Consider the following 11,763-nt stretch of genomic DNA (forward strand, 5'->3'; position numbering starts at 1 on the left):
CCTTTCATCGAGTTCCTGTTAGGTCGGTTTAATAACTTATGGTGTACATAAAACTTGTGCATTTATAAGTAGTACAAAATAACATAACCAAGTCAAGATAAAATAAGATATAACACATTAACTAGAGGATGATAACCTCCCCATATAATAGAAATGAGGTTTTATATAGAAGAAATGACCAATAGGATGTTAAACAACATTAACAACCACTCTTCCTCCCATTCTGGATGCTTGGCTAAACAGCTACTTCCCCCTCTAGTTAATGAAAAAATGAAGAAGATTTAATCTCTCCTAGTTAACTAATTGAGCTAACCAATTTTTTTAATTTTTTTCGTTGGACAAAAATCTTCTTCATTTTTTCATTGGCAAGTAGGTTTTGTGATTAGCAGCAGCTCAAATGTGAAGAAGTTTTTCCTCCAAAGAATTTCGAGGGGATTCCTTAACAGGGGTTGATTGTTCTGACTGGGAAAACACAATCAGTATTTGCATGAGGACGACAACAAGGGCCAAGAATACAGTACAAAATGCAATTTCTCCCCAAGAAAATGGACACCATTCAAAAAAATTGACAGCGCCAAATATGAGGAAACAGGTCCAAGAGATGACAACCTATCCATCCACAAAAAAACAATTATAGACTGAATATAGCAAACAAAAGATGACAACTCAAACTGAATGTGCAAACTTGTGCAAGCTATAGGGGGGAAATAGTACCAGCAATGATCTTATAGGTCTGCCAATATGATAGTTATCTTTATTACCAAATGTGTTCATGGCAACATGCCGCTCCAACAAAGCATCCTGATTGATCACAACCAGCAAAGATTTGAATATTGATATTTCATCATCAAGGGTAAGACTGAACTAGACATACTTAATTCCTTAAAACTTGAAACCTACTAAAAAATGTGTAAAAAAAATGGTATGATAAATGAACATATCATAGATAAATATATTTGATATGTGGATAGTTTATAAATAAAGACTATAAATATTGTGAAATAAAGATTTTACATCAAATCTGATGTAACTTGTAATTCATCTATTACCTACATTGAAGAATCAAAATAATCACACAAACATGCACATGTATTAGATACATGACATTTTCATATATTCATAAAATCTATGCACACGTTGTAAATAGAATATAGAAATTGATAGATCCAAATCTAACTTACATTGAATGCTGAACTGAAACTCATTCCTTGGCCAAGATTTTTATGCCCTTGTAGGAGATTAAAATTATACTTTCTTTTTGGAGTTTAAATGGAATGTGTGTGTGTGTGTGTAAACATAAACATGGTCATATTTGTTCATCATAATTTTGGAGTGAAAAACTAATCAAAAAATTATCTAGATCATCATTGTAAAGAAGAAATTTATTCATTGCATTATCAATAGTCTAACCTTTGCTACAAATATATCCTTACACCACTGGGAAATGCCGCTACTAGTTTCAGGCAGTTCTTGCATCAAATGCCGCTCAATATGCACATGTACCTATATAGGAAATTAGTTTCCTAAATCAACATCAATATAAGTGAAAATAGTAATTAATGTACATGACCACTCAACACTTGAAGGATTCTCACTTGAACATGTTCATTCAAATATACATGCTTAGCATCATCCTTTAAATTGAAAGTACCAAATTCTAAGAACTTCATTCTCACTCTACTAATAAACACAAGCTAATAACATCTATGGCTGAATACTAATAACCAAAAGACAGAAAATAGAGAAAACAATACTAATAACTTAAAAGACCAAATATAGAGAAAGTAGCATATCCCCCTCACTACTAAAAAAGGTAATGCAATTGTTACAGTCACTTAAGCCAGATTAGTTGGAAAAATAGATAAATGAAAGAACTGCATTAAAGTAATCTTACCAACATATGTGTTTGTGAAGCTCACAAGCATTTAGAGAGAACTGTGTGCTTGGTTAGGGGTTTGTGTGTTTGTAAATGCAATTTTACTAGTAATTAAATTAGTCAATTGAAAACTAGTGAGCTTACCACAGAAGAACACCCTCTCAGGATTCTCAACATTGTAGGCTGAGGCTCATTTTCAGGTATGGTTACCGTGATATCATAAATTGCTGGAACAAATGAGCTCAATTGACTAACTACATACACAAAACCCTGCAGAGATACAGATGTAATGAATAAAAGAATCATCACAATCAGTTATTTTTCATGGTGTGTTTGATATGACTAGCTCAATTTAATCATTACAAGTTGTTTCAAATTATTATTGGCAGCTCATCTTTGAGAAAACCTAATCTTGTCAAGTTTGCATGTACTTTATGTAGTATTTTTCATAATAGAATTGAAACTGAAGATTGATACTGCAAGCTACATGCAACCACATAAAGAGAAATGCCCAAGATCTACTACTAATTGGGATATAATAACTAATTTGAGAACGAGATAGAAACTAGACATATTTATCCTAGCATAATTTAGGAAAAGCATCACCTTTGTTCGGGGTATTAATACATTTTGTGGAACAGGTAACCCTGCTGAAGCAGCATATTCTTGAGCTGCTAAGAGCTTTGCTTGCGTAAAACGAGTTCCTTCCACAAAGAGGGCTAACCAAAATGGCCGAGGAAAATCATTAAGACCTTGTAAACCTGACTGCAGTTAAGCACCGCAAAATAATACAATTTATTAACCAAACATAAAGATGTACAATTAATAAATACAATGGTTAGTATTGGAAATGTACCTTGAGTGTGTACTCATCTTTTGTCCAGCTTCTTTCAAGAAATATATAATTATTGAACCACATTGACCATCCAAGAACCTACATAAGATAGATTTCTTTCTTGCCTAATTAGCATGTTTGTGTGGTACTATTTGAAGTACACTCTTTTTTATTATTATCTACATTTATTATGTTATAACTTGAAAAGGACCTATTCAAGTTTTAAGAAACAATTTAAAAGTAGTTCTTTCCTGAACCCAGAAGTTGAATCAATTGCAAATGTATTCTAAAATTAAAAGATTAGAACACCCATTCATCACTTACAACAATATCCAATGAAGGAAAATTAAGGGTACCGAATCTACCGTGAAAAGTAAATATTATAAATATGTTATAATCTTGTCGAGCACGCGCCATTCACTTGGAAATAAAGGACCGACCCAGATTGTGAAAGCATATTTGTCTCTTAAAGTAAGCAAAAATCTCAAGAAAACACCTTGACTTACCTCTACCAATCATTAATAAATGTTGTACTATTGATAGTTATAGCAAATATTGTAACAATTAAATACCACATGACTCCTTCATGTAATTTGTAATACTTTGAAATACGTATGTAATGATTATTAGCCTCAACTTTGACTCGTTCTACTAAATAGGAGATCCAAATATTTCTTAAATTGGTCATTTAAAGAACTACAATGACTATGGAACAAAAATTTCCATTCTAACCAATAAAATACTTAAGCAATTAGACAAGATACTATGTTCCAAATACTAGGCTTATATAGATAGTCTTTGATTCGAAAGTCTCAATTTATAGTACTTCTCAAAGTACCTTCGAGCAATAGAACAACTAATTTAATAGGATTCATGCTGTCAAGAAAACCACCTCTTTTTTCTTTTTTTTTTTTTTTGGCTTGCAAGCTATATACTTTTGTATTGATCAATAATGAGGTGTATAATAGGTGAGGGACTCCCCCAATCAAAATTACATTTGATAGTCAAGAAATTCAATAGCTACAAAACCTCCTCTTTGAATATCCAAAAAAATGTTTCATTGTGTTGAATTCCTAAATAAGCATAAAATTGCAAGTTTGGAATTGTGTGTAAATTCTAAAAAAACACATAAGATTGAATTGAGATTAGTACTATATAAAACAAATAAGAACAACTAAAGAGAATCTCACCGGTAGGTATAAAGCTGCTTTCTTTATTAAAGCTAGTGTGCTACCAAGGCAACCAAACCGCTGTAAAATGTAAGGAAATTATATTTAGAAAAGGAACTAAAATGCTTGGATAATTTTTCTAAAACTCAATTGATGTTTTAGAAAAACTAAATCATATGTTATAGCAAAAAGAAATTCTAATTACACAATTTTGTAAATTAATTCAGAATCATGATTTTGTAACCTTGTATTCTTGCAACAATATTAAAATATAGACAAGGTATTGATCATTAGATCAAAATATAAAAACCTTTATTTTAAGAGAACAAATAGTTTCTTATGAGTCATTAGCTTAACATAGCATAGAGATTTCAAATCTCCGGCACAATTTGTTTTAATTATTTGATCCAAAAACTAGTCTTGATAAGTGAACGATGCAATGAACTTGAAAGCACTTTTTAATTATTTGATCCAAAAACTAGTCTTGATAATTGAAGGCTGCAGTGAACTTGAAAGCACCTATATTTAGAAAAGAGATAAAATTGCCTACACTAGAAGCATAAAGAAATGACATGATCAATTTTAAAACAATTTATCCATTCTACTTAAGAATCAAACAAAGACAAAGCAATGCCAACACCAACTGAAAGAAAATTTAGCATGTTGTAATAGTGAATATATCCAAGAAGCACAATGATTGTACTATAAGTGATACATACCTGCGCAAGAACCCATCCAACAAGCCAATCAATGTCACTTCGATGATTACAAATGAGAAGTGCATGCTCTTTACCTGAAAATGGATAAATGAATAAAACACAACTTCAAAATCTGCAGAAGACAAGTTGGCTAAAAGAAAGTAATGTTTAAAAGGAGAGTTCTTACCCAAAAATTCAAAAGTTTCTGGATCTGTGTATAGTTCAACCTGCAAAAAAGAAATAGTCACCAAAAATTTTGTATTGAGGTTAAAAAAGAATATGCTACACTGAATTGACTCCTTGACATTTGTTATATATATGGATTACTTCTTTTTTGTGGGTTAATTCATAGAGAGTTTTTGTTGTTGAGATGTTTTTGTCAGTAGGGATAGTACGAGTCGAGTACCATAAAAAATCCAAACCCTAGCCCGTATATTTAAATCTTTTATCAAACCCTATAGAGTAACCATAGCCCGTATATTTAAGTCTTTTATCAAACCCTATAGAGTAACCCTACAGGTATTATACTCTCATTACCAAACCTTCTCACTTCGAGTTTGGATTATCTATTGAGTGCCCTCTACTCGCTAATCTATAAAATCAATACACATTACATTAAATTAATACATTATGTTGAATTTTAAACTTGAGTAGATTTAATATTTTATGAAGGGTAAATTTAAAAGTCTACCAAAATAAGATTCAAATAACTATCTCACATTTTTCAAAAATGCGTTGTGCATAAAATATGACAAATAATAGTGTACAATACATACATACATACATACGTATTTACATACATATATTCGGGTATTGAATTTTTAGAATTCTCTTACCAAATCCTATTGGGTAACCCCTCATCATTGCCAAACCCTAATGTATTTATCATCGATCATCTAATTGGATTGACCATCAAGTTGAGAATCCTCGGGTATCAGATTTTGTCTTACCCACTGCCATCCCTATTTGTCACTGGTTTTACACTAAAAATTACTTTGATAGATGTTTAGTAATAACTCACACAAAATCAAGAGTTGGGAAAAATTACTTTTAACACAAGTTAAATTTGGTTGTTCAACTAATAATTACTCAACTGAAAGAACCCGATATTAAACCACTACAAACTTGTAGTTTATTACTGCTACTGTTAGATTAATATTGAAAGTATTTCAATAAAAATATTTTGAGAAGAATTGGTACGAACCCCATGGTACGTACTTTATCTAAAACTCTAGTGATATGAATACATTTTCAAGTTCCATAATGCCAAATAAGATCTTCTTTGAGCTCGATCTTAAATTTCAAATTTTTTTTGTTTTTCCCAATGATAAATCTATGGATGGATATATTGATTAAGATTAAATCTTATTGTGAGGTCAACAAATTGGAGACATTTATATTTGTTAATATACAAATAAAGGGAAATTAGATAAATCCTAAAGTACATAAAAAATATGGGAGATGAAAGTACTTATTATGAAAGTTAAGGAATGTAAGTCTAATTTACTTGACAAATAAAAGAAAACACCCAATTTTATTTAATTTGTATATCTAAAACTTTTTTTAGTATTGAAAATTTATTGTCTTTCAATACCACTGGGATTGGCCCAATGGTTAAGAGAGAGTTCTAAGAGTGTTTCTAGCTGGTAGATTTAACATTCGAATTATGAGCCTGGTAGTTGGGAGGTGGAAGGGGAGTGCAGAGATATAGGAGGGTAAAAAAAAGAAAAAATAAATTTTGAAAAATTTCTCTTCAAAATTCAAACGGAACCAATGAACTTGATTTATGTCAAAAGCAGCATATGACTATCCATTATCCATAGTAAACTTCATCTATATTTGGCAAAAGTTTCAACAGCATAATCAAGAACATATACATGACTAGATTATACTAATTCTTAATACTTAACTCTACTAATTAGTCCCATCATTACTGCACTAATATAAAATCTACAATAATTTTGTTATCAAAAATATTATTAATGCCTTTAATACATTTCTATAAGGAACTTCTATTAATCTACTAAAAAAAAAGTTATCATAAGAATGCACAACTAGACTCGTTCTTCCCCTCATTTTTTATAAAAAGTGATTTCTATTTTGTATAATAAATTATACCCTGAAAAGCTATATATGTGCAACACAATAATATCTAGTTTCTTATTTGTGTGATTGCCATTCAAATAGTGGAATCTAAGAAGCAACAAAAGGAGGTATTTATTGTATAATATTTATGTACAATGGTTAGAATAGGTAATGTTATTAAGCACTAGTAGAGCATATTATTTTTGGTAAAGTAATAAACAAATACAATTATAGTGGACCTTTAGAAACAACAAAACAATCAAGAGGGTTAAGTGGCACAATTTATGGTCGGCTAGAAAAAATTCAATTGAGGCCTTGAATTCAAAGGTTTGATGCAATCCTAATTTTTTTCCCTTTTAATGAGTTAGTGCAATAACTAAAATTAGTGCATATACAACACAAAAAGCTATTGCAATCTAACTGAAAGAGAAACTGATTTACTAACACTAAAGAAAATTATATTCATATCTTTATATGATAAAAAAAATTTTGGTTTCCAAAATTTCCACCAAGAAGATAAAAATTGATGAGTAAATTTGTTATCTAGAAGTGCATCAATGAATCATAGTTATAATAGTTGTAAATTATAAGTAATCTTATATTTACTTTCTTCTACATCCCACAACCCTTTAAGTATATAGGCTCTATTAGTGCAAAACCTTCCAAGGAGTATTACGGTTCAACATTGATTCCAAACTAGTAAGTTTCTCTTGGGTTCAAATTGAACAAAGGGAGATTTTTAGCAATTCTTTGGATCTTTTCGAGATACAAATTGTACGACTTAAAGGTTTTCACTGCATAATCACTATAAGCAATAAATTATCGATATAATGAAGAGTTCTCATATAGACTGAACGAAAGATGTCACGATTAAATCAAAGAAAACATCTATGGCTATAGATATGATTCTAATTATTTTTTACCAACAGTAAAGAGAGCTGATTTTAACATTCTTTTGAGAGAAGATTGCTATTCTCTTTTTAATGAGTAAGAACAACCACTTTAGGTTAATCTATGACTGGTGTGCTCCCTTTTTATTTTCAACTTTTCATTCACTAGAAAATGGTTTAATATATACCGTTTAGTTCAACTGGATTTAGTCATGTTGTGATCTTCATCAAGAATGAAAAGAAATTATAAAAATTTCTTTAACATTGAAACACCATGAACAAACTTTTGTGTTGTTATCTATTTTCTCTAAAAATCACACCTCAAACTTGTATTGAACTACCAAAATTAAATTATTTTGGACATTGCATGAGTACAAACGACTCTGTCAACCTACAACTAGACTCTTTTGGTCTAGTAAAAAAATAACGTAAAATTTCATGTATTTTCATCTATTTCCTCTATAAAATCACATATCAAACTTGTATTCAATTACCAAAATTGAATTATTTGAACATTGCATGTCATCACAGGGCATTGTCTCAACTTGCAACTAGACCCTTTTGATTTAACAAAAAAAAATAATACACAATTTCATCTATAATGCAATGGGGTTCATTTAATACTACCTAGGTGAAAGGTTTAGAATTGCATGTTCAATTTAGGAACAAAGAAGTAAAATTAAAAACACAAAATCAAAGTAATGTTTTAAGAAAAATAAAAATTTTAAAAAGACATGTAGAAAAAATGTAAATCACATGTGAGTTCCAAAGTAAAGGAATGAATGAAGAAATAGAGAGGCAATTGGCTATAAACTTAACAAATAACTTAACAAAGCAAACAAGAAAATCAAAGTGACAACTAAAAAAAAAGTGAAATGAACCAGAGGATGCTTAATCAACATGTTTTTAGTGGGAAAGAAACAATTGCCTAAAAGTGTAATTCAATATTTCATGGAGTTCATTTTTCAACACGAACAGAATGATTAGATATTCATTGAAAGTGATGTTGGAATCAACACATTTTGTCCTTTTACTAAAAGAAGTATTTACTACAACTTGAAGTACTTCATTGACGAGGGAGTCTCCATAAAACAATTAGCCAAGTCAGTTAAGGATTCAACCATTAGCATTTACGATCTAGCAAATATTCTTTCTTAAAATTAACAGGTTATTAGGTTAATATTATAATTCAACAAAATTGAGTCATCTTAACAAACTCCAAGGTCTATTGATCCATTAAAGCAACCTAGCAACTTCCTAAAATTTTAGGATAAAACCTGATATGGAATTCAATGGAGTACTTTCGATCGAATTGTGTTGCTTGCATCTAAATTATATCACGTATAATCATTTTTCATATATCTCAAAATTGCTAATGCATCAATACATATGCATCATTTGAATCACCCTATAAAAACCTAACCATCCTATAGACCACAAAAGACTACTAAATAAGAATCGTAAGTTATTAAAGTAGTTGATTTTGTGGATTAAATAGTACTTAGTATAAACATGTCACAAACTTTTTATACCTTAAGTAGTTATGGACTAGATTCCTATGTACAATTTATCAAGGATTTTCAAATAAATATTTTTTAATTTACAATATGTCATGAATTGTGGCATTTGAAATCTGTAATCATTCTCGAAAAACTAAAATTATATTAAGTCCCTTTCAAATTCTTCTTTCAAAGCACCATTCTTATTCACAATATAACTAATTGAGTTTCACTTAAGGATTCCAAATCCATTTACTTCTAAATCCTTCATCTTTTTTAATATAAACAATGTAAAAACCAAGTAAATGAACTATCAACAGAATAATTTCTCATGTTTTAAAGGATAGGCTGATCAAAGATCATAATGATAATAAGATCAGTTATACTTCATCCATAAGTAAAACTCAAATGAAGATTTTAATGAATAATAATCCTCAAAACACCTTAATGTTTGCCCACCAGTCAAAAAGCCATACTATCTCCAACCACAATAATTCAGTGACTTCTTTGTTGATTCTTCTGAATAAGTTTTTTGATAATGGGCGCACCAAGATGAAGATGAGTGCCTAAAAGTTCAGATCATGTGAGCAAATTTGTAAGATTTTATCTAATAAACATATAAAACTGCTTGCACAACAAGATCAAAAAGAGAAATAAATTAGTCTAAAATATCAAATAAAACCTGTAAAAACTATAATTTTTTTTTAGTCTCTACACTTTGTTGTTTGCGATTTTTTTGGTAATGATTTTGACATGAAATTGTTAATGCCTAGTTCTTTATTGTGTTCTCAAATAATAATAAAGTGAAAGAGAAATAGAAAAGAAGAAAGGAATGACTTACTTAGAAATCTTCGAAAAGGTAAGAAGTTTTAAGTATATTTAGTTCTTCACTAGCAATGTAGATTCTTCCATTTCCCAAAACATGGGGTAGAAAAAATATTTGATCTATATCCTGAAGGAAATGCTAGAAGAAACTAAAACTTAATTAGTATACCAAATGAAGGTATTAACATAAACTCTTTCTCAAATACTAAATGAAACTAGCGTACTATCTTTATATGCAAGTTCTTCTCAAAGAGAAGAAGAGAAAGAACATAGTTGTATTAACAAGAAGCAAAATTATGCATTGTCCAAGTAATTATACAAGAATTCTTTTAAGACAATTCTTGTAGTTAGTTTTATTTATTTGAATATAAAGATACAACAAAAGTCGTATTTTTTTTAAATCTTTCTTTATATAGAAAAGGAATGGAACAATGCGTGAATTATTAGGTTCACTTTTGGAGCTCACTCATGTGACCCAGAAGGCAACATGGTCAATCTAAAATGATGCAACCATAGGCTCAAGTTTACAACAAAAAATGCAAACAAAACAAACCATGTGTTTCATGAAAAACATATGGCTTAAGACCTAAATTACTCAAATTTCCTCTTTGCAAAAAACTTCAATGCATTCCAGTTTCTCCTTGTAATTTACTTCTCACGATTTGTAATTTGATCAGTTCGGTCTACAAGTTCCTTGATTATTCATTCTAGCAGTCTTGAATGTTTTAGGGACATCAAATATAATAATATATTTGTTTACCATATTTCATAATTTGCTTGCTATGTTGCGATTTATAAGTTCCTTGAATTATTCACTCTGTATGATATAGCATTGGTTTTTACACATTTTTCCTCTCATTTCATGCTTATTTTTGAATTGTAAGGTTTTTCTCTCCATTTGTGTAATATAAAGCTCATCAAATTAGTTTTTTCTGATACTCCAATCCTTATACTCAATGAAATACATATTGCTATCCTTCCCTATGAAGTGTGATAGCCCAAGATTATATAGAATATACCAGCAAAACTTATTGTCAATTAGGAAAACACTCTAATCTTTATTAGAGTGCTTCAATCTTCATGCTCACAACAAACCACTTTCATCTACACATTCTCAAATGATATTTATATGTAATCCAACGACAAGAAATACCTTGACATTATAAATGTTGATCTTATATCTAAAACTGAGGTCTCACAAAGTCACAAATCAGTATAATGTACAACTTTTATTGTGATAAGTCCAACTCCAATTACATATAATTTTGCTATTTTCCCCTTTTAGTATATATTTCTCCATTTTCTTTCTTTTCTTCTTTGTCTGGTTGGAAAATTGTTCTTTGAAACATATCCCATTCTTTCCAAACATGCATTCCCAAAAGAAATCTACAAGAATGCATTAATAGCAATACGATTTTATCAATTCATAAACAATATATAAAACCAATCCAAGTTTAATTTCACAAACTGTAAAAAATGTCATAAATTTGTCAAAAAGTAATGAAAAAAATTCAAAAGATATATACTGTACAAAAATAATAATGTACCTGAATGAAATTGATAATTAGACCAGAGAGAAGGAAAAGGAGACCCAGAGGCAGAATGACAACAGCTGCAATGGCCATTTCTAAAAGCCCTTTAATTACATAGAATATTTATGGAAGATAATAGAAAGAATGGTAGATTTATAGAGAAGAATTGAGATCTCTACACCAATAGCTATATATTTTGTTGTACTGGATGAAGAAGATGAAAAAATAAGAGAGAAGAAATATTCACAGATGGCAATCAAACCCATTTGTCAGGAAACGAGCTTTCAACAATAACTATTAGATTTGTTAAATTTTTTTTTTTTAAAAATAAACTCTCCTAAAAAGCTAATTCAG

General features: G+C 29.8%; 1 protein-coding gene across 1 annotated transcript; it reads right to left on the minus strand.

Moving 5' to 3' along the window:
• Nucleotides 1–393: 393 nt before the first annotated feature.
• On the minus strand, nt 394–11,502 carry LOC113714005 (1-acyl-sn-glycerol-3-phosphate acyltransferase 2-like). Its single transcript, XM_027237802.2, has 11 exons — nt 11,425–11,502; nt 9,496–9,618; nt 4,766–4,805; nt 4,600–4,673; nt 3,902–3,961; nt 2,733–2,810; nt 2,483–2,641; nt 2,021–2,146; nt 1,411–1,503; nt 715–801; nt 394–609 (listed from the first exon to the last, which is right to left on the minus strand). Exons 1-11 carry the CDS (start codon nt 11,500–11,502, stop codon nt 394–396), a joined length of 1,134 nt encoding a protein of 377 aa, XP_027093603.2.
• Between the last annotated feature and the right edge of the window lie 261 nt (nt 11,503–11,763).

The sequence above is a fragment of the Coffea arabica genome, chromosome 10c (assembly GCF_036785885.1).
Source record: "Coffea arabica cultivar ET-39 chromosome 10c, Coffea Arabica ET-39 HiFi, whole genome shotgun sequence".
NCBI lineage: Eukaryota > Viridiplantae > Streptophyta > Magnoliopsida > Gentianales > Rubiaceae > Coffea > Coffea arabica.